This window comes from Balaenoptera musculus, chromosome 16 (assembly GCF_009873245.2).
Source record: "Balaenoptera musculus isolate JJ_BM4_2016_0621 chromosome 16, mBalMus1.pri.v3, whole genome shotgun sequence".
Taxonomy (NCBI): Eukaryota; Metazoa; Chordata; class Mammalia; order Artiodactyla; family Balaenopteridae; genus Balaenoptera; species Balaenoptera musculus.
The window spans coordinates 75578799-75601580 of record NC_045800.1 but is presented as its reverse complement, the minus strand read 5'-3'; the positions used below and the strand labels follow the sequence as shown (position 1 = coordinate 75601580).

General features: G+C 41.5%; 1 protein-coding gene across 2 annotated transcripts in view; it reads left to right on the top strand.

Moving 5' to 3' along the window:
• The window catches only part of BMS1 (BMS1 ribosome biogenesis factor), a 43907-nt gene extending 37770 nt beyond the window's left edge, over window positions 1-6137 (top strand). For both annotated transcript variants that reach the window (XM_036829081.1, XM_036829080.1), the window contains exons 17-23: window positions 27-207; window positions 408-466; window positions 1263-1385; window positions 2154-2301; window positions 2631-2806; window positions 4902-5063; window positions 5596-6137. In XM_036829081.1, coding sequence (XP_036684976.1) covers window positions 27-207; window positions 408-466; window positions 1263-1385; window positions 2154-2301; window positions 2631-2806; window positions 4902-5063; window positions 5596-5826 — 1080 coding nt within the window. In that variant the 3' untranslated portion in view covers window positions 5827-6137. The remainder of the gene's footprint in view (window positions 1-26; window positions 208-407; window positions 467-1262; window positions 1386-2153; window positions 2302-2630; window positions 2807-4901; window positions 5064-5595) is intronic.
• The last annotated feature ends 16645 nt before the right edge of the window (window positions 6138-22782 follow it).

Below are 22782 nucleotides of genomic sequence, written 5' to 3'. Positions count from 1 at the left end.
CTTACTGAAATCTCTTCTCCTTTCAGATGCGTCTGAAGAAACATCGTTGGTATAAGAAAATCCTCAAGTCCCGAGATCCAGTCATTTTTTCTGTAGGGTGGAGGAGGTTTCAGACCATCCCACTTTATTATATTGAAGACCACAATGGAAGACAAAGGCTTCTGAAATACACCCCACTGCACATGCATTGTGGAGCAACCTTTTGGGGTAAAAAGGGATTAGAATAAACTTGCTTGTAGGTTAATTTAAATCTTTTAGGCTTTATCATTATAGTTTTGCTTTTTTCCTTTCATGAAATCCCAATTCATAAGATTTTTCTCTTTTTTTTGGATTGGAGTATATATGTAAAGCAGAATCCAGAATGTGTGGTTCACTGTATTTTTTTTTTTTTTCCTGTTTCCTTTAAGGTCCTATCACTCCACAGGGTACTGGGTTCTTGGCAATACAGTCTGTCAGTGGCGTAATGGTAACTATCTTTGATGGTTTATTTTATAGATTGTGTTTGAGAAATAATGTCTTGATTATGGAATATGTACCTGAAACTTTAAGTTGAAAATTATTCAAGTATTTATAGTAAACTTCTCTTTGCTTTTAATTTTCCTGCTTTTAATTTTGCTTTTAAGTAAGGTGTGGGAGTAGAGAAGAGGGAAATAGAAGAATTGTAATGGTACTGATGACATTTTATATTTTTATGCTTTTATGCTTTTATATTTTATGCTTTTTAATATTTTTCTAAAAATATTTAAGCAGTGCTCACCATGAGCTAACCACTCGACTAGGTTCTGGCATACATTGGATACCAGCTAGACATAAGACTACCCCCTAGTAATCTGGTTTAGCAAGGTATGTTCACACAGTCTTCATTTGACCAATCAGAGCAGGTTTTATTGGCCTCATTTAACAGAAAAGAAAACAAAATAATGGGCAAATGGAATCCATCCTGAATGTCCAAAATTTAATTTCTCAAACATTTTAGCCAAATTTTCATATTCCCTTTCATTCATTCATCTTTGTGAAACTGTGTTACTATGAAATCACCCTCAGGAAAATGCTCAAGATATCATTAATTTTGGCGTACATGTATTATAGTTTCAGATAGCTTTTGTTAAAATACTGTTTTGCATGTTCATATATTCTTTCTTACTTTTTCTTAGGTGATTGTAAGTGAACTGCACTTTGGTAATTTGTTGCATTACAGAGAAATGTAGTTCTTCTCTTGCTGACATTATTCCTGTATTCACATTTTGGGGGTTCCTTTTTAGGCTGATTTCCGGATAGCTGCCACAGGAGTTGTCCTTGATCTGGATAAATCTATAAAAATTGTGAAGAAATTAAAGCTAACTGGTTTTCCATATAAAATTTTCAAGAACACTTCATTCATTAAGGTATATATATATTATCTGTATATTCATATGCTTATAAATGTGTATATTGTTAAAGGAGGAATGAAATATTCTAATATAGGTCTAAGATATAGTTCTAATGTTTTCAGAAAACTATTTGAAATCTTTTATAAACTTGGTCTTTGATATTTTTGGTTTACTTCTTTATATTTTATATTCTTTATATTTAGTTTACTTCTTTAGATTTCTGAGCATATTTAAGTAACACAGAGCAGTATAACATGGGAGGGTAGTTTGGGCAACATTAATTGAAAATTTCATCAGTAGAGGGTGTTTCCATTAAAAACACAGAGTTAAGATGATCATAAAATGTCCTTATAATATAAGGTAATACTACCATCAGCATTTATCTTGTTGTCTCTTTATTTTCTGAGTGTGTGCACCTAAGTAATAGGATATGAACTGTCGTCAAACCCTGTGAGATGACAGCAAAGGCCATCTAGGCCAGTTCAGACCAATAAATATCTTTTTGATCTTCTTTTCTACAAAGATAGCAGTGATGAACATGTTAATGAGCCCACAGTAGAGTCTTAATTAGTGTTATTTCAGGGAAGATAGAGTTGTATTCCTTTTGACCTAGTAATTCCACCTTTAGGGGGAAAAATATAGTTGATTTTTTTATCACCTTTCAATGAATTATTTTTTGTTTTTTAACCAAGGATATATTTATGAACTAAGAAGTAAAATATCTGACTTTGTGTGTATGTATTTTTTTAATATATATATGTATATGTATATATATACCTGTAGGGAATGTTTAATTCTGCTTTGGAAGTGGCCAAATTTGAAGGTGCTGTGATTCGAACTGTCAGTGGAATAAGGGGACAGATCAAGAAGGCGCTCCGGGCTCCAGAAGGAGCTTTCCGGGCCACCTTTGAGGATAAACTGCTGATGAGTGGTAAATATCCTTTGTGGTGTGTTCTTAACAGCATGTTACCTACCATTCACTATTGATTTCTAGCCAGTGTGAACTATAGGTGGTAGTTTAGGTCTTTAGAAACAGGAGTCAGCTGTAGCTCTCCCCAGCTGGAGCATCTTGTGTACCACTCCCAGCCACACCCAGAAAAAGCTTTGTGTTATTCAAAAGTAGTTCACTTGGTGAAGTCTCTCTTCAAATACTGTGCAACCAGCTAGAGAAGTTTGGAGTGAATATTTTGTTCTTTTGTTTACCAAGATGGATATGAATCTTCTTTTGAAAATGTTAATGTAAATTTCCTCTCTTTCCAGACATTGTCTTCATGAGAACTTGGTATCCTGTCTCTGTTCCAGCCTTCTATAACCCAGTAACATCTTTGTTAAAACCAGCTGGTGAGAAAGACACCTGGTCAGGAATGCGGACAACTGGTCAACTCCGGCTCTCCCATGGCATCAAACTAAAGGCCAGCAAGGATTCTCTGTATAAGGTACAATCAATCACCCATGTGCTCTGTAGATGGGTGTCACCCAGAAGCTTCATATGTAATGTTTCTTGTGGTTTGAATTTTCAAGTAGAAAGTCTAACATTAAATTTGAATGAACATGTTGTACATTCCTAGACTATTTTGGAAGGAACACAGGACAAGTGGTAATAGTGGTTTTCTGTGGATTGGAAAGGGGACTTAAACTTTTCACTGTATATACCTCTTTTGAACTTTTTTTTTGTACTATATACATGTATTAATTTGAAAAACATTAATGTACTGATTCTTATTGAAGCAAGGGGGAGGGGTTTTTTGAGAGTTTTAATAAACTTTTTATTGAAGTGTTAACATACACACAGAAAAGTACACAAATAATAAGTGTATACAGCTCATTGAATTTTAGCATACCTAAGTTGCCATCTCCCGGATCAAGCAATAGAATTACCAGCACAATAGAAGTCCCCCTTGTGACCTCTCCCAGTCACTACCCCACCTCCACCTCAGAGATAGCCACTATCCCAACTCCTGACATGGAAATTCCTTCTGCCTTTTTTTGAGTTTTATAAAATATACCACGTACTGTTTTGCCTGGTTTCTTTCCTTCAGTATTATGAGATTCATCCATGTTCTTGTATATAGCAGACATTTATTTGTTTTTATCGTTGAGTAGAATTTCATTGTATGAGAATGTCGGTTTTATCCATTGACGGACAGTGTTTCGAATTTTTGGCTATTATAAGTGCTGCCCTGAACACTTATATGCAACTTGTTTGGTGTGCATGTGCACACAGTTCCGTTGCATAGATCCCCATGGGTGGGATTGCCAGGTTACAGGATACATGTGTTCAACATCAGTGTGTGATCCCTGTAGTATACTGAAATACCAGGTTAGACTTGAACAGCTTATCAGAGTTCTAGTTATTCCACATCCTTTCCAGTAGTTGGCCTCATCAGTATTTTAAAATGTTAAGTTCTCAGTGCCTGTCTGGATTCCCATTTTCATTCAAGTTTTGGTCTGTGAGAACGTCCATTATTTTGTTCACAGGTTAACAATGCATTTGAAAAGATTTGTTTGTGTTAATGCAAGATATTTAATTGTTTTGTAATAAGAGGGTAATTCAGGGTATTGGTCTGCCATCCTGCTAGAAACAGAAGTTTTCCAGACATTAGTTTTTCTGTAACATAGTTAATAAAATTTGAATCACATTGCCATGAGTTTCTCTTAAAATATACTTCAGGACATAGTACCTGTTGTCCAGTCTGTGGTGCTTACTTGTTTTTGAGAAGGAGATTTCTCTGATTTCTTTCTTCTAAAATATTTTGGTTTCTTAAACAGAGAATATTGAATATTATTGTGGGTGATGTCTTTAACAGTAAATTCATAAAGATACAGCAGACATATTCTCTATATAGTTGTCGACCTTGGTAAAGGTCTAGGGCAAAACTTTCAACTTATTAACTACTTCTGAGGCAGGTAAGAATTTTGGTCATCTCAATTTAAGCAGAGAATTTGGTTAGCTTGAAAACTGAATGTAGAAGGAGTTTTGCCTTCATTTGTCATTTAAATGTCACTCTTCTCAGCCAGCCTTCTATTAGAAACAGAATAAAGTTAAACTTCTTAATGAGAATCAGGGATGGGGGCATTTCAGCTGCTCATTGGAGGAAGAACTATGTCCTTAAATCCAGAGAGGTTTATAGTCAAGATGAAAAGCTAGTTATTCTTGTTAGGCTAGAAAAAACCGTCTCAGTGCCCCAAAGATAAGGCCAGAGTTTTCCATTAACAGAAACTTTGGATCTTTTCATCTGCTCTGTTGAGATCCTATCGTCCATACTGTAGATACTGGGCACAGTTGATTTCTTGGAATAATTGTAAATATGTATATTCTATATATTCCTTTGTTTTGCCTGCAGCTGTGCATGCCCATTGAGGCAATATATTTGATGGATGATTGAGTCCTCATTTCTGATGGTCAGCAAACTGTGGTGTTACTGATCTTGTGGAAAAATCAACCCATTGAGAAGATTTTATGCAAGTTTTAAATGCACATAGATCATAATATAAATATGTCACGGTCTTTGTTTTATTTTTCTTTTTCAGCCAATTGTGAGGCAAAAGAAACATTTCAATTCACTGCACATTCCAAAAGCCTTGCAGAAGGCCCTGCCATTTAAGAGCAAGCCCAAGACCCAAGCAAAGGCAGGCAAGATTCCGAAGGACAGACTGAGACCAGCTGTCATACGGGAGCCTCATGAAAGGAAGGTACTGTTGATGGACGGCTTCCAGCATGTTGCATTTAGATGTGAAAATAATGCTTTCAGTAACACACTTGGCATTTTTACTGCATTCTCACTTTTCATTAGGAAAGGATAAGGGCCAGACTTATTCAAGGCACTAGATCTGGAAGTTAGAAGAAAGGCCGGAGTCCATTTCGCTTCTTTTGTTTAGTCATGCTCTGCCTTATGCATTTTAATGGGGAATAATAGGCACACAGCTGGCAAATCACTCTTAGTTGTACAGAGTATCCACAGAGTGATTTAACAAAGGTGGTTTTGTGGTCAAGGCCATTATTTAAGTATTTTGCTAAGTAAATATGCTCCTACTTATATTTCCATGCAAATTACAATTTCCTAGTTCAGGATAAATTTTCACTAGGTTAATATTCATTTGGATCATGAATTGATTGTAACTTTGATGCCATCAGCTGTGGTGTTTAGGCCTCCTGAAACTTAGAAGGAAAGCATGCTGTAGCTGTAAGAATATTCTGATGCTCACTGGGTTTTGCCCTTGTCAGATCCTTGCGCTGCTGGATGCTCTGAGTACAGTGCACAGTGAGAAGGTGAAGAAAGCCAAGGAGCAACGGCATCTACACAACAAAGAACACTTCAAAGTGAAGCAGAAGGAGGAAGAAGAGAAACTGAAGCGACAGAAGGACCTCAGGAAGAAGCTCTACCGAATTCAGGGTCAGAAAGAAAGAAGAAATCAGAAGTCCAGCCTGAAGGGGCCTGTGGAGCAATTGAAGTGATCTGCAGACAGACAGACAGACAGTCATTTGAATCTGCAGTGATGAATGGTTTCATATATTGCAGTACTTTTAAATAACAAGTCAGGGGAGTGGAGCCTAAGCACAACCTCTTTGTTGGATTTATTGCCTAGACTGTGCCTTTGAGAGGAGAAATGGAGACTGCTGATAGGACACCTGTTCATTCTCAACATCTGGGTTATGTCAAAATAAAGCGATATAATTTATGGTTTTCTAGATTCCCTCACATTCCTCTTACCTGTCTCAGTTTAATTTTGTGCTACAAAAGTATCATTAAAATATCTTCTTGTTAATTTTGGCTTAGTAGTTTTCATTAGGGATGAATGCTTGATAATTGCTTACTCTACCACCTTCATGATGAGTCTTCCAGAAGGGAAAAAATACTAACTTGAATCCTCAGCATTAAGGTAAAATTTTAGAGAAGGATATATAGTTATTTTTATTTTTTTGTCTGTCATATGTTATATTCTTTGATTATTGACCCTAATGGACATTTTAACATCTTATTTCACATGTTTTTCAAGTTAGTATAATAACTAGTTAACACTAAATACTGTTTTAATGCTTTTAGACTAGGGGTGACATCTGTGGAGGTAGTTAGGCATTCTCTCTGCAGTTCATGTTGATATACCCTCTGGGTCTAAAATGCATGCCTGAGAGACATCAACACCTAGCTGGGAGTGGGTAGAATCATCTAGGAATAGGAAGGGATCAAGATGAAACAGTCAGGTCTTAGTCCAGCGTTCTTTCCATTAGTTCAGTATCTTCACATACATCAAAGAACATCACCAAGTCCAACCCGCATATGCAGGCCAGCGCCCAAGAAGCCCAAGTGATCCTGCTGAGATGTCCATTTGACTAAAAGCTGAGCAGGTCCAGCTTAGCAAGGCTGTGCACAGAAGCCAGACACGTAACTGACATGAACAAAGAGGGCAGCCTGTCTTTCCCAATGTCTTAGACTACTACACGCAGACTTGACCATCCCAGTACTAGGTGCAGGGAGGGTCTGGGTAGGGCTCCAGGCTCTGCCACTCTTCATGGTGTGACTCTGGGTAAGTTCCTGAGTATCTTGGAGTTTCAAGTTTCTTATCTGTAATATGGGGATGATAAACTAATCTTGCAGTCTGTGAGGATTTAATGAGACAAAATGCAAAGTGACTGGTACAGAACAGATTTTTAAATTTTTTGTTTCTCCTTCTGGTCCCATTTTAAAGAGTTGTATAGGTCTGTGAATTTGAACACTTATATAGGTTTTAAAACATACCTATATATTCATGTAATCAACACCACTGTCAAGATACCAAACAGTCCCATCTCTCCAAAGCACTTCCTCATGCTATGCAGCCCAAGCCTTCCCCACTTCCCCACTCCCCACTACCAAAATAACTGATGTGTGTTTTTTTTTTTAAGATTTATTTATTGATTGATTGCTATGTTGGGTCTTCATTTCTGTGCTAGGGCTTTCTCTAGTTGCGGCGAGCGGGGGCCACTCCTCATCTTGGTGCGTGAGCCTCTCACCATCGTGGCCTCTCTTGTTGCAGAGCACAGGCTCCAGACGCGCAGGCTCAGTAGTTGTGGCTCACGGGCCCAGTTGCTCCGCGGCATGTGGGATCCTCCCAGACCAGGGCTCGAACCCGTGTCCCCTGCATTAGCAGGCAGATTCTCAACCACTACGCCACCAGGGAAGCCCTGATGTGTTTTTCATCACTACGACTTTGTCATTTCAAGAATATCATGTAAGTGGAACAATATGGTATGTAATCTTTTGAAATTGGCATCGTATCTTTGAGATTCATCCCAATTGTCCTGTGTATCAATGGTGCGTTCCTTTTGATTACTAAATAGTTACCAGCTGTACAGACAGGCCACGGTTGGTTATCCATTCTCCAGTGGAAGAGCATTGTGGTTGTTTCTAGTTTCGGGCAATTATGAATGTAGCTGCTGTAAATATCTGTGTAGAGGTTTTTGTGTGAACATAAATTTTCATTACTCCAGGGTAAAAATACCCAGGAGTAGCGCTTCTGGGTCATATGGTTTAAAAGAACTGTCAAACTGTCTTCTGGAGGGGCTGTACCATTTTGCATTCCATCTCACTGGTTTTAATTTGCATTTCCCTAATGACCAATAATATTGAGCATGTTTTCATATGCTTACTTGCCTTTCATATACTGTGTCCTCTTTGGTGAAGTTTATGTTCAAGTCTTTTGCCTACTTTTTATTTGGATCATTTTCTTGTTGTTGATTTTGAGAGGTTCTTATATATTTTGGAAGCAGTCCTTTGTCACATATGTGATTTGCAGATACTTTCTCCTAGTCTATTGCTGTCTTTTCGTTCTCTTAACAGTGTCTTTTGCAAAATTTAAAATATTTGTCAAGCCTAATTTATTACTTCTTTTCTTTTATGAATCATGCATTTGGTGTCATGGCTCAGAACTCTTTTCCTAACCACAGATCATGAAGATTTTCTCCTATGTTTTCTTCTAAAAGCTTTATAGCTTTACGATTTTCATTTTGAGTTAACTTTTGTATAAGGAGTGAGATTTAGGTTGGGGTTTTTTTTTTTAACTTACAGACAACAAATTGTTCTAATACCATTTGTTGAAAGGCTATCCTTTCTCCATTGAGATACCTTTGCATCCTTGTCAAAAATCAGTTGGGCATATTTGTGAGGGTATATCCTGGGCTTTCTGTTCTGTTCCGTTCTTTGATTGATGCGTCTATACCTTTGCTGCAAGATCTTGATTATTGTAGCTTTACAGTAAGTCTTAAAATTGGGAAGTGTGATTCCTCTAAATAAATTTATTTCTGTTTTTCAAAATTGTTGCAGCTGTTCTAGGGCCTTTCCCTTTTGGTATAAATTTTAATAAGCTTGCCTACATTTACCAAAAAATCCTGCTGTGATTTTGATTGCATTAAATCTGTAGATCAACTTGGAGAGTACTGACATTTTCACTCTGTTGGGTCCTCCAATCCATGGCATATCTCTCAATTTATGTAGGACTTTTTTTGCCTTCAAACTGTTTACTGCTAGTTTTTAGAAAAACGATTGAATTTTGTATGTTGAGCTTACATTCTGTGACGTTACTAGGCCCATTTATTAGTTCTAGACCTTTCTTGTGGAGGAGGGGAACACATTCCTTGGGATTTTATACTTAGACTATCATGTTGTCTGCAAGTAGAGACAGTTTTTATTCCTTCCTTTCCAACTGTATGCCTTTTTTTCTTATGTGTTACACTGGATAGGACTTCCAGTATAATGGGAAATTGGATTGTTCAATGTGGACATCCTTGCTTTGGTCCCGATTTTTTTGTAGATGCTCTTTCTCAGTTTGAGGAAACTCCTTTCCATGCCTGGTTAGCTGGGAATCTTTATCATGAATGAATGTTGAATTTTGCCAAATGCTTTTTCTTCATCAATTTATATAATCATGTGGTTTTTCATCTTTCAATTGTTAATATGATGATTACATTGATTTATTTTTCAAACATTGAACCATATTTGAACCTATATAGATATTGCATCAAGTGTAGCAAACAAAATATTAAAAAATAATATTTACAATTGAGTGACGTTTATCCCAATATTGTACCCCTGGATGATGTATTATTATTTTAATATTTTGCTAGATTTCATGCACTAATGTTTTGTTGAGGATTTTTGCATCTATATTTATAAGGGATATGGTTCTGTAGAGTTCTTTTGTCTTTTATCTGATGATGGTATCAGGGTAATGCTGGCCTTAAAAGATGATTTGGGAAATGTTCCCTCTCCTTTTATATTCTGGAATTGATTGGGTAGAATTGTTGTTATTTCTTCTTTAAATGTTTGATAGAATTTGTCAATGAGGGAATTCCCTGGCAGTCCAGTGGTTAGGACTCTGTGCTTCCACTGCAGGGGGGCATGGGTTTGATCCCTAGTCAGGAAAATAAGATCCCCCAAGCTGCGTGGTACAACCAAAAAAAAAAAAAAACCAGAATTTGTCAATGAAACCATCTAGGCTTGGACATTAAAAAAAAATTTTTTTTAACAATGAATTTAATATCTCTAATAGTTACAGAGCTATTCAGATTATTTTATCTTGAGTGAATTATGGTAGGTTATGAAATGGAATTGATTTATTTCACCTAAGTTGTCAAACTTATAAGTATAAAGTTATTTGTAGGAAGGATTCGCTTATTACCCTTTTACTATCTTTTGGGTCTGTAGTGATATCACCTCTTTCGTTCCTGATATTGGTAATTTGTGTCTTCTCTACTTTTGTTCTTTTGTTCAGTCTTCCTAGAAGTTTATTAATTTTATTGATTTTTTTTCAAAGAACGAGCTTTGGGTTTCATTGATTTTCTCTATTCTTTTGCTGTTTTCAATTTCATTGGTGTCTGCTCTTTATTTCTTTTCTTGCACTTGCCTTGATTTTCTTCTGTTCTTTTTTCCTAATGTCTTAAGGTTGAAGCTTAGATTAATGATTTGAGACCTTTCTTCTTTTCTAATATAAGCATTCAATGCCATACATGTCCCTGTAAGCACTGTGTAGCTGCACGTCCCAACCAGACGTCTGTGGGCTGTGGTCACAGTGTCAGTTCCATTTACAAAGTCCTTACAGTGTAATTTGGGTCGGTCCCACGTGTGGATTACCCGTAGCCCGTGTAGGACTGGGACATTGATCTATCTCTTAGGCCCATTCTCAGAGTCAATGATATGCTCTTTAGAGTCAGATCTATGCGTGCACAGCTCAGCAGGGAGCCCAGGAGCTCATTAACAAATTTTGGGGGTCACTGTCCTGAACTCCTCCCGTTCCATGATTTCCTGGTACTTTCCAGTCACCTGGGCTCTCCTTTTTAGCCCTCCATCCAAGACACTGCAGCTTCCTTACCATGGCTGTGCCCACATCCAGGGTCAAGCAGTCAAAGGACAGAGAGTAAGAAAACAATGGTTAAAAGAAAACAACAAAGCCACCCTACTTGGATCAAAAAAAAGGGTGTGCCTGTGGGCTGCAGGGGGCTGGGGCAGGAGAAAATGGAGTAGAGAAGAGGGGGGATTTCTTGCACTCTTCTCTGGGTGTTAGGAGACACTTTTCTGCTCCTCAGCCAGAACCAGAGGGCTTTCCTGAGCGCTCTGTTTGCACCTATGTCCACCTCTGAGTTCAGGCTGCCTTGAGTGAGGAGAACTGTGAGGTACTAGGGAAGGGAAAATGGTAAAACTCACCACTGGCTCAGTGTTACTTTGAATTATGGTCTCCTGTCCCAATTCTCCTGCTGTTATTTGATTTTAAAAGTCCTCATCTTTTACACTTGCGTTTCAGTGGGAAACAGAGCAAAATGTACTTACTTACTCCGTTTTCCCTGATCTGAAATCCTCTTTGTTTTTCTCCTTAAATTCCTACAAGTAAGATTCTGAGGCCATTTTTTAAAAATGCTTTTTATTTTAAAATAATTAAAGATCCACAGGAAGTTGCCAAAAAATTACAGGGAGGTTCCTTGTGCCATTCCTCCAATGCTATCATCTGGCATAACTGTAATACAATATCAAAATCAGGAAATTGACCTTGGTACAATCCACAGAGCTTATTCAGATCTCATGAGTTATTCATGTACTAATTTGTGTGTGTGTGTTACTCTGTGTGATATTATCATGTGTGTAGCTTTGATGATCACAATCTTGATACAATCATGATACAAAACTGTGCCATCACTACAAGGCTTCCTCATGCTACCACTTTAGAGCCACACACCCTCACCGCATCCCTAACCTCTAAAAACTATTAGTCTGTATTCTATCTATTTATGTTACTTCACAACTTTATGGAATCATATAGTTTGTATCCTTTTAAAATTGGCTTATTTCACTCAGCATAATTTCCTTGAGTTCATCCAAGTTGTTGCTAGTATTAATAGTCTCTTCCTGTTTAATGCTGGATAGTATTCCATAATGTCTATTATGTTCTGCAGTTTGTTCAGCATTCACCATTGAAGGACATTTGAGTAGTATTCCATAATGTCTATTATGTTCTGCAGTTTGTTCAGCATTCACCATTGAAGGACATTTGAGTAGTTTCCAGTTTTTGGCTATTACAAACAAAGCTGCTATGAATGAATATACATGTATAAGATTCTGTGTAAAAATAAGTTTCCATTTCTCCTGTAAAAACGCCCAAGATTGCATTTTCTGGGTCAAATGGAAAGTCCATTTTTAATTTTAAAAGGTACTTCCAGGGACTTCCCTGCCTGTCCAGTGGTTAAGACTCTGTGCTTCCATTGCAGGGGGCACAGGGTTGATCCCTGGTCGGGGAACTAAGATCCCTCATGTGGCGCAGTGTGGCCAAAAATTAAAAAGAAAATAAAGGAACTTCCAAACAATTTTCCAGAGTGTCTGTACCATTTTACATTCTCACCAGCAACGTATGAATGCTCCAGCTTTCTGCATCCTTGCAAACATTTAGTGTTATTGCTTTCTTAAAGCCATTCTAATAGGTGTGTAGTCATAATTCATTGTGGTTCTAGTTTGAAATTCCTTAATGACTAATTATGTTGGCCATCCTTTCATGTGCTTATTTGCCATCTATATAGCCTCTTTGGTCAAATCTCTGTTCAAATCTTTTGTACATTTTCAATTTTGTTTATTTAATGTTGACTTCTGAGAGTTCTTTATAAATTCTAGACACAAGTTCTTTGTTAGGTATGTGATTTGCGAGTATTTTATCCCATCTGTAATTTCTCTTTTCATCATCTTAGGATCTTTTGCAGAGCAAAAACAATTTTAATTTTGATGGAATGTGGTCCAATTTATCAACTTTTTCTTTTATGGATTATACTTTTGGTGTCAAGTCTAAGTACTCTTTGCCTTGTCTCTCCTCTCCCCTCCCCTTCTGCCAGTGCCTTGATCTTGGACTTCTCAGCCTCCAGAACTGTAAGAGAGAAACTTTGATTGTTTAAGCCGCCCAGTTGAATGGTGTTTTTGGTCTAGGAGCCCAAATGGACTAAGACAGTGGGAGATAAAAAGAAAACCCAGGAGTTCAGTGCAGTGTCATCCCTCAAGTCCTCTGCTTCCCAGCCAGTCTGCTTTCCTCTTTCCACCTTATATATCTTTTATTTATTTTTATTTATTTGTTAAAATTTGCTTTACAAGGTTGTGTTAGTTTCTCTTTCCACCTTACAGATTCCTTTTACGATTGTCTCTTAGATTATTTCCAGCGCATTTAGTCATATTTAGAGGGAAGGAGCAGGGACATGTGAGTGTACACCGCCTTGTCATGGAATGCCCAGTCAGTCTTTCAAGTGTTTGGGACGTATTGTCACAATGTCTGTCCCTTGGGAAAGGTGTGACAATTCATACTCCCACTGGCAATGTCTGCATGCATCCATTTTCTTCTTCCATGAAAAAACATCTGATGCTGTGATTTTGTTTTTAAATTTTGCTTCTTGTTCCTAATAAGATGGTTAATTAATATGGGCTGCTGGCTCTAGTCTATGAATCCAAACCTTGGAGATGCCACAAAAGGGATAATTAATTGCTAGAGCCCAGAACGAAGATGAAAACCCATGAGAAATCCCGTGGAGGCAGAGCCCAGTGGGGTGAGGGAGGGGAGGGGAGGCACATTCCAGTTTGGAAGCTGCTGCTCAGCTACCCAGGGTCAGGCTGGGACAGCTTCTTTCCTACCCGCGCCCTGGGGTCCCTGCCTGCCCAGCACTGCTCTTGTGAGGAGGAGATCCTATGCCAGACACAGGCATCCAGGCGATGCCACAGTAGCCCGGAACCTACCTGGAGTGAGTGCCACACCACCTCGGCAGGTTTGCGGGCTGCCTCATGGCACCTCCCCATCTGAGCGGATAGTCAATTACGATGCAGGTTGACAGCCCCTGGACAAAGACAGCACCCAGGCTGGAAGACAGGGAAGTTCCCTGAGGCCCAGAGTAGCCCCTCGGGAATGAGCAAAAAAGGGGAGGCTGAGCCAGGTAATCTCACCCTACTCTCTGCCCTGAGGAGCATCCTGCCCGCCTTCCCTAACCGTCCCTGGAAGGTGCTGCCTGGGGCTAAGGCTCCCGGCTCCTCCTCCCAAGTGACCGGCTAAGGTGGCTCACCTTCCTCAGGGAAAGTGAGCAGCTGTAGGGAAAAACGAGACACGTGAGAAGAGTAAACTCCGAGAGACAGAGACCACAAACTGAACACCAGAGGGAACAGATAAACAAACAAGACAGGAAAAGCATTTACATGTGTATGATAAATATCCTCAGGAGGATATTGGAAATATGAGGCTAGATGATGCAGTTATGAAGAAGAACCAGCTGGGGTTAAATGAGTGTGAACAATGGAAGTGCTGAAATGGTTAACTCAGTGGGAAGGTTAAAGGGCAGAAGAACAAATGAATGAACGGGGATCAGGTTGGGGGCTCTTCTGGAGAAGATGAGGAGGAGGCCAACGTGATGGAGAGTTGAGGAGGGGTGGAGGAGGGAAGGGAAGGCGTTCACATTCATCTCATATGAGTGCCGGAGGGGGAGGAAAAGATCAACAGATAAGAGGAAATATTTGTGAAGTAACTGAGAATTTTCCCATTTCCGATTCCTGCCAGTGATGCATGTGCTCAGTGCTTTTAATTTTTGCCGGTCTGCTGGGTACAAGAAATATTTCATTATTGTTTAAATTTGCATTTTTATCAGATAACTAGAGGGCTTTAGCATCTCTTCAAGTGTTTATCGGCCATTCTCATATCTTCTGTAATTTGTGCATCTCCTTTGCTCATTTTTCTGTTGGGTTCTTGGCCATTAGTGACTTTGTAAAAGCTCCTTATATATATTCTGGATGTAAACCCTGTGGCTGTTTACAAACCTTATAAATATTTTTTCCCTAATATGACACTTGTCTTTTGGGGTTTTTTTAAAGATTTTTATACACATATATATATTATTTATTTATTTTTGGCTGCGTTGGGTCTTCGCTGTGATGTGCGGGCTTCTCATTGTGGTGGCTTCTCCTGTTGCAGAGCACGGGCTCAGTAGCTGTGGCTCATGGGCTCAGTAGTTGTGGCTCGTGGGCTCTAGGCGCATGGGCTCAGTAGTTGTGGCTCATGGGCTAATAAGTAGTTGTGGCTCACGAACTCTAGAGCGCAGGCTCTGTAGTTGTGGCACACGGGCTTAGTTGCTCCATGGCATGTGGGATCTTCCTGGGCCAGGGCTCAAACCCGTGTCCCCTGCATTGGCAGGCGGATTCTTAACCACTGTGCCACCAGGGAAGCCCTGACACTTGTCTTTTGACAAGTCCATAATGCCTTTCTTTGTATAGAGGTTTTAAACGTCCATAACGATCAAATCTGGTATTTTCCTTTATGACTTTGAGGTTTTGTGTCTTGTCAGGGTGAGTCATTCCTACCTATTTAATTACAAAAATGACCCTCTATTTTAAATATCCTCCTATTGTAAAAAAAAATCTTTCCATTTGTTTTCTAAATTTTTAATTTTTATTTTTAGCTTAAAATATTTAACTCATAATTATTAAAGTATTACTTTTCTCTTCAAATTAATATTATCAAGCTATTAATTATTGGTTTTATTTACTTTTATTGATTTTTCATTTAGTTTATTTTGAAGTAATATATGAACATATTTAGTTTGTAAACATTCCAACGATACAGGAATAGTGTAAAAAGAATATTTTTCTTTTTAACTTCCTTCCAAACTCTCTGCTTCACAGCTAGCCACAGTGATCTGTCTGATGTGTATATTCCAGATCTTTTTTGGACACTTATATTCATGTATATTTATTTTCCTCCATGTGTTGTCTTTTAAAAAAAACACAAATAGGATTGTCTTGTTTGGAAGCTTTCTACTTTTTTTTTAATTGGGGTAGAGTTGTTTTACAATGTCGTGTTAGTTTCTGCTGTACAGCGAAGTGGAGTTCCCAGTGCTATACAGCAGATTCTCATTAGTTATCTGTTTTATACATATTAGTGTATATATGTCAATCCCAATCTCCCAGTGCATCCCATCCCCCTTTCCCTCCTTGGTGTCCATACGTTTGTTATCTACATCTGTGTCTCTATTTCTGCCTTGCAAACTGGTTCATCTGTACCATTTTTCTAGATTCCACATATATGCATTAATATACAGTATTTGTTTTCTCTTTCTGACTTAACTTCACTCTGTATGACAGTCTCTAGGTCCATCCACGTGTCTACAAATGACCTAATTTTATTCCTTTTGGAAGCTTTCTATTTTTAACTACTGTATGTGTCTCAGAGGATCTTTCTGTATCATTGCAGTGTGTGTGTGTATGTGTGTGTGTGTGTGTGTGATGCTTGTTGGGTCTGTTAATCCTGTAGAGAACTGGGAGCTTCGCATTTTCCCCTGTGTTTTGGTAACATCCATAACAGCATCCCCTGTCCCTGGAGGCTGATGGAGCCCCTCTAATCCCTTTTTACCTTTTTAGTTCTATGTTTATTGTTCTTTTCAGGTTTTCTGCCTCTTGTTAAGCCTATTTTGGCGATTTATATATTTCAGGAAAATCTTCCATTTCATCCAGATACAACAAAACCGACCAGAGTGAAGCTGTGCCTACCATCCTCTTGTGGTTTAAATCATCTCCTTCATATCTGCAGTCGTGTCCCTTGTTTTAACCTCACATTTTCAGTTTCGTACTTTTTCCCTTTTTTCTTTTGCTTGACTTTCCAGAGGTTTGCTTATTTTAATGGTCTTTTCAAAGAACTGGTTTTTGGTTTTATTTATCAAATCTACTTTTATTACTGTTGTTTTCAAATTAAATTAGCTTATTTCTTATTTCATCCTATTTTAAAAAGCTTAGTTATGTCTTTCTTATATTTAAGTGTACATATGTATACTCAAGGCTATAAAATGTCCCTTTCTTTGGACATATGCCATAGGTTTTGATAGGTCATGCTCTTATTGTACATCTCTTCCTCAACTTACAATGGGGTTACATCCTGATAAACCCATTGTAAGTAAAAAATATCATAAGTTGAAAATGTATTTAGTATACCTAATCTACCAAACGTCATACCTTAGCCTGGCCTACCTTAAACATGCTTAGAACACTCACATTAGCCTATAGTTGGGCAAAATCACGTAACACAAAGCCTATTTTATAATAAAGTGTTGAATAGCTCATGTAATTTATTGAGTACCATACTGAAAGTAAAAAACAGAACAGTTGTCTGGGTACAGAATGGTTGAAAGTTATCAGTTGTTTATCCTTTTGGTCATGTGGCTGACTGGGAGCTGTGGCCCAGCATCACGAGAGGGTACCGTACTGCATTTCACTAGCCCAGGAAAAGACCAAAATTCAAAATCTGAAGTACAGTTCTACTGAATACACATTGCTTTCACACTACTGTGAAGTTGAAAAATCGTTAAGTCAAAACATTTTAAGTCAGGGACCATCTGTAGTCTGTTTCTAAAGAGTTTTTCATTTCCGTTTTAATTTTCTCTTTAACATAAGTTGCCTTTCGCTTTTTTCCCCTTTTATTCTGTTTATTACAAATTCATTTGAGGATATAGATTTCCCTCTAAATGCCAGTTTTGTTGAATTCCATATTTTTATGTGAATACCTTACTGCTGTTGAGATCCAAACATTTTATAATTCCCATTGTGGAAATTAATTTTGTTTCCAAAATGCATTTTTAACATTCTTACTGTCCCTAATTGTATTGCAAACTGGGGACAGAATGTGATCCGTGAAAGATGCTGAGGGCTCCTTGCTCACCCAGCACAGCATCAATGTTTCCAACTGCTCTACGGGAGCCTGACAAGAACATATGTTCTCTGTTGGGTTCAAATCTTTCTGTAAAAAGCGGGTTAGAGATATTGTGATCTATTTTCCTGTTTTGTAATAGCCTCACTTGTTTTGTTTGCTGAAATCTCTGGCGCTAGTGAATCTTTTAACATATCCAGGATGTTTCTCTGCTTAGGCTGAAGGGGTAGAGTGGAGAGAGGCCAGATACCTGTTGTCCAGGACTGGCACCTTTTCACTTGCTCTCCTTGCGTCCTGCCAGGTAAGTGCTCTCCTGTCTCAGAGCGTAGTGAGCACAGTAGGCAGGAGTTGCAGGGTGGGGTGCATTTCTCCTGGGTTGGGGGTGTGTGTGCCATCTCTGCTGTTGTAGCGGAGACTCTGCCCACTTCCCTGCCTTGTGACAGATATTGTTGGTCAGCTGGCTCCCACCTGGCCTGGGCTCCTGGCCGGCCCACTGTGTGGAGATGGTCCCCGCAGGGATGGAGAGGAATGCAGGCTCCTGGGGGAGTACCAGGGCCTCCCAGGGCCACTGCTGCTCTGACACCAGGGTGTCTGGGAAGCCCCACACGTCTTCCCCAGTGGGCGGTCCTCCTCCTGTGGTGATTCTCAGGGTGCCCCCCTCAGCCTGCAGCTCTGTCTGCCTTGCACTCCGTCTTACCCCACTCCGTCACCTCCTTATCCTCTGCTCTCCCAAACTGACTCACATCTTCCCTGAGGTTTATGAGAAACAGCTCTAGCATGGTGCTCTAGCAGGGTGCTAAGAGTGTGGAGTTTCTGAAAGCAGGGACTCAAACAGATATCTGCACACCCATGTTCCCAGCAGCATTATTCCCAATAGCCAAAACTTAGAAGCAACCTAATTGTCCGTCAGTGGATGAATGGATAAACAAAATGTGGTGTATCCACACAATGGACTATTGTTCAGCCTTAAAAAGGGAAGGAAATTTTGACATATGCTACGAGGTGGATGAACTTTGAAGATATTATACTTAGTAAAAAAAGCCAGACACAAAAGGGCAAATGCTATGTGATGCCACTTATATTGGTACCCAGAAAAGACAAATTCGAAGGGATAGAAAATAGAACAGTGGTTGCCAGGGGATGGGGGGAGGGAGAACGGGGAATTGTTTCATGGGTTTGGAGTTTCAGGTTGGGAAGGTGAAAATTTTCTGGAGATGGATGGTGGGGACGTTTGCACAACATTGTGAATGTACTTAATACCACTGAACTGGATATTTAAAAATCGTTAAAATGTAAGTTTTATGCATATTTTATCACAATTAAAAAAAAAAAACGCATGGATTTTGGAGCCAGTCTGCCTGTACCAAATCCTGCCTTGGCCATTAAGTCGCTGGGCATTAAGCAGGTTACTAAACCTCCTTGTTCCTCATTCCTCATCTGTAAAATGGGAATCCTAGTGTTTAAAGCATGGCTCTGGGGGGTAACACTGGCAGAGTTGTTAAAGCGGCCTGGCCCAGTGTTAGGGACAACTCCAGCCACCTTCCCTGGGGTGCCTCCATGGGGCTGGGATTGTGAGAAAGGAGCTCTTTTTACCATCTTGTTTATCCCCAGCCTTCTTCCAGGAGGGCTTAGCCATGCTTCTCCTCCCAGCCAAGCCTCAGCACCCCTGCCCATCGTGCCCTACTTGTTCATTGACCTCTAATAACATCTCGTTCATGCTCAGCTCTAGAGTGGCAGGCACCAGCCCCTGACCACTGGCGTCTCGGTTCCCCGTGGGCTCGGCGCAGGCGTCCATCTGATTTCTCCTAAAACTTTATCGCATCTGTTTGTTGAGACACCTGCTTCCCCCACTGGCTGTTAACGTCCTGGACAAGGTGCTCGGCTGTGATTGACCGAGGCCGCGGGGTCCTCCTGGGTCCTCCACTACCGCAGCCTGCCTGCCTTCCGGGCTCGGCAGTGCGGCCCCCTCCCGGAACTGACCAAGATATCGCGTTCTTTGCTGCCCTAACACCCGGCCCTGCTGCCCGTCAGCAAATGCTGTGGGGCCGGACTGGTCCTCTTCTGGGGGCCTCACTTTCCCCGTCGGTGATATAAACCAACGAGGGCATCGTAGCTCTGATACCGTGTGCCTTTCTGACAGGGAGCGGGGTCAAGCCCGTGTCAGCTTAGCGGGGCCACCCAGGTGAGAGAGATTGTGCGTGCACACGTGTGCGTGCGTGTGCGTGCGTGTGCGTGGGTGCGAGTGCGCCGCGTGTACGTGCGGGCAAATGTGCACGTTTGTGTGTTCAGACGGAGGACGGCCCCAGCTCCCAGCAGAACGGGAGGCTTTCTTCTTCTCCAGACCCTGGAGCGTAGAGGAGGAGGGCCGTTTCCGAAGTCTTAGGTGAGTAAGCTCGCCGCTCACTCTGCTTGGGCTCCGCTCCCCGCGCTTATCCCGGGGAGCTACACGCAGAGGCCGGGAGGGGGCGCCCCAGACAAGCAAATGCAGAGCGACGGCAGGTGGGCCTCCGCCTGATTGCCAGGGAGGGGGTAGCGCGCGACTCGGATCCTTGCCTACCGCTGACAGTGGGAATAATAATTATTAATCACGACAGTTATTGCTTATTTAGCGCTTATGCTCCCAGGCACTGGGCTGACTGCATAACGTGCATTGTCTCGTTTTATTTCGCCAATATTTGGAACACTGTATTTTTGTAAATCGGTTATTAAAAAGCTCCCAGAGTTGAGCTAAAAGTATAGAGACCCGAGTTCTGCCACTCAGTAGTTGTGTAACTTTGGACACGTCTTTGAGCCTGAGATTCTTCTACATAAAATAGATTTTTTTAGCCTGTGTGTGTGTACATACACACAGGTGTGTGCAAGTGTGTGCGTGTGTGCATGCACACGTGTGTGTTTTCATGGACGTGTCTGTGTGAGTGTGTGTGTTTGCACGTGTACATTAAAGACCATGGAGTTGGAGTTGGAGGAGTCTAGAGGACATGCCAGGAGGCAGTTGACACCAGGCATTTGGTGCCCAGGAGAGAAGCAGTGTTCCCCATGCATCCTGCGGGGTGGTGTTCTGGGGAGAGGCTCAGAGCCTGCTTACAGTAAGGAAAGAGGGGCGCTGGGGGCTGGACCAGGGCAGTTCTGTGCTTCAGGGGAGGTGGAGAGCATGACTGAGAAGATGGAGAGAGTGGTCAGAGAAGGGAGTGGAAATAGGGGTCATCGAGAGATGCACAGGCTGCCGGGAGGGCATCTTGGCACCTGGGCTGACGCTGTCCCTTGGGAAGGAGGCTGCCGTAGGGATTGTGCTCGCCGGTTGGAACAGAAGCCCTAGAAGGAGGCCCATGAAGTATGGCCGAGTGGGCATAAGGCAGTGACGGTGCCACAAGCAGGAGAGAGATGGGTTATTCCACAAGCGTGGTTGGGACAACTAGTTAATCCACTGAAAAAACATAAAGTCACTCCTTACACTATGGTTAACATAAATTCCAGATAGATTAAAACTTTAAATGTAAAAAAAAGAGGAAAACTGAAAAGAAAAGACTTGTGAGAAGGTGGTTAATTTGGGGATTATCCCAGGAAGCAGGAGTGAGCCAGTGGAGATGGGCGGAGGTGGGTGAGATGCTGACTGTGGGACTTTGAGGCTGCGTCGGGGGCTCCTCCTGCCACTGCTCCCCCAGAAGTTCCTCTGAGGTCTGGATGCCTCGCACATACAGTCTCCCTGAGTCAGGTAAGAGAAACGTTAGGTGAGATGCAGCATCTGAAGTCAGGGGCCGCGGAGAGTGTCCTGGGCACCCGCTGCCATAGGTTTGGGCAGGAGAGAAAAGTCCCGACCCTGGAGACTGCGGCTTGAGGACCTATTTGAACTTGCTTAGACCCTTCCACACTTTTTTTAGGTCTGCATATTTTTCCATGGTTGCAATCATGGAAGGGTACGCTGCTAAATCGTCTTGACTTATCCACTTCATTTTATTATTTTTATGTTTTATTTTTTGCCCATGCAGCTTGTGGGATTCTAGTTCCCCAACCAGGGATTGAACCCAGGCCCCCTGCAGTGAGAGCGCAGAGTCCCAACCACTGGACCGCCAGGGAAGTCCCAGTCCACTTAATTTTAAGACTTGGATCTCTCTCTTATGATACGGCTTAGTCCGGCTGTTGCTGTTGCTGAGACCTCCCTGTGGCTGGGCACTGGTCGTCGTCAGCATTCTGCTCTTCCGCCACGGGGCTTCCCTGAGGCCGGCTGGCCTGGACTTCCCAGGGTGGACCACGCTCTGCACTGCACTGCTATCCCCATCCTCACCATCACTGCCAGCACTGGCGGACAACTTTCCACGCACCAAGCCCAGTTTCAGGTGCTTTACAGGAACTTTCTCTCAGCCCTCATACTAGAAGCAGAGGCATGGTTGTCACCCCCTTTACTGATGAGGCGCTGGAGCTTGCAGAGGTTAAGTAACAAGACCAAGGGCATCACTGTTTCTATCTGGTTTGCCGCCAGCCCAGCCCTTCTCCCTGTGTCCACGTCCCTTCCCACCTTAACAGAGACACCATCAGGAGCCTTGTTGGGTCCAGCCAGGGGGCTCTGGGGGCTCCATCAGCCCCTCAGTCCCTGGGCTTCCCTGAGGTACAGAGCTGACTGGTCTCTCCCAGCTCTGGGAAGGTGCGCGTCTTGCCATCAGGGTCTCCACAGGGCCTGGCATGGGGTCCTGGAGAGATCTTGTTCTATGAGCTCCCCACCCTGCACGTGTGCACACATGCACACACGTATGTACACACGCACCCCCATGCCCTCTTGTCTCTGAACCTTGAATGATACCCTCCCCTGCCCATTCTTGCCCATCCTTCAGGACCATCCTCAAAACCCCATCTCAGCCATCTCTGGTTCTCTTTTCTTCCCTTCCTCATAGAAGAAGTGATGCTCTCCTCTGTCACCAAATGTTCATTAGGTGCTTAGTGAATGCCGGGCCCTCCTGTGTCAGGTGCAGCTACCAAGTGCAATCTGTGTGCCGAGCCCAGGCTCCTCTGGGAGTCCCGCAGTGGGCTGCCTCTGTGTGCATCAGCAGGTCTGTGTCCTAGTCTCTAGGTGTGTTCCTTCATGACTGCATTTGTACATTTGTTCAACAAATTGATGTTGAGAAACTCTCATATGTACTTTCTCACCATGGTCAGGACATAGGACTATAGAGTTAGCTACTCTGGGCAGCTAACATAAAATATTCTTAGAGAAGAAACCAGGAGGCGTCGTTATAGGACGTTGGCCTTG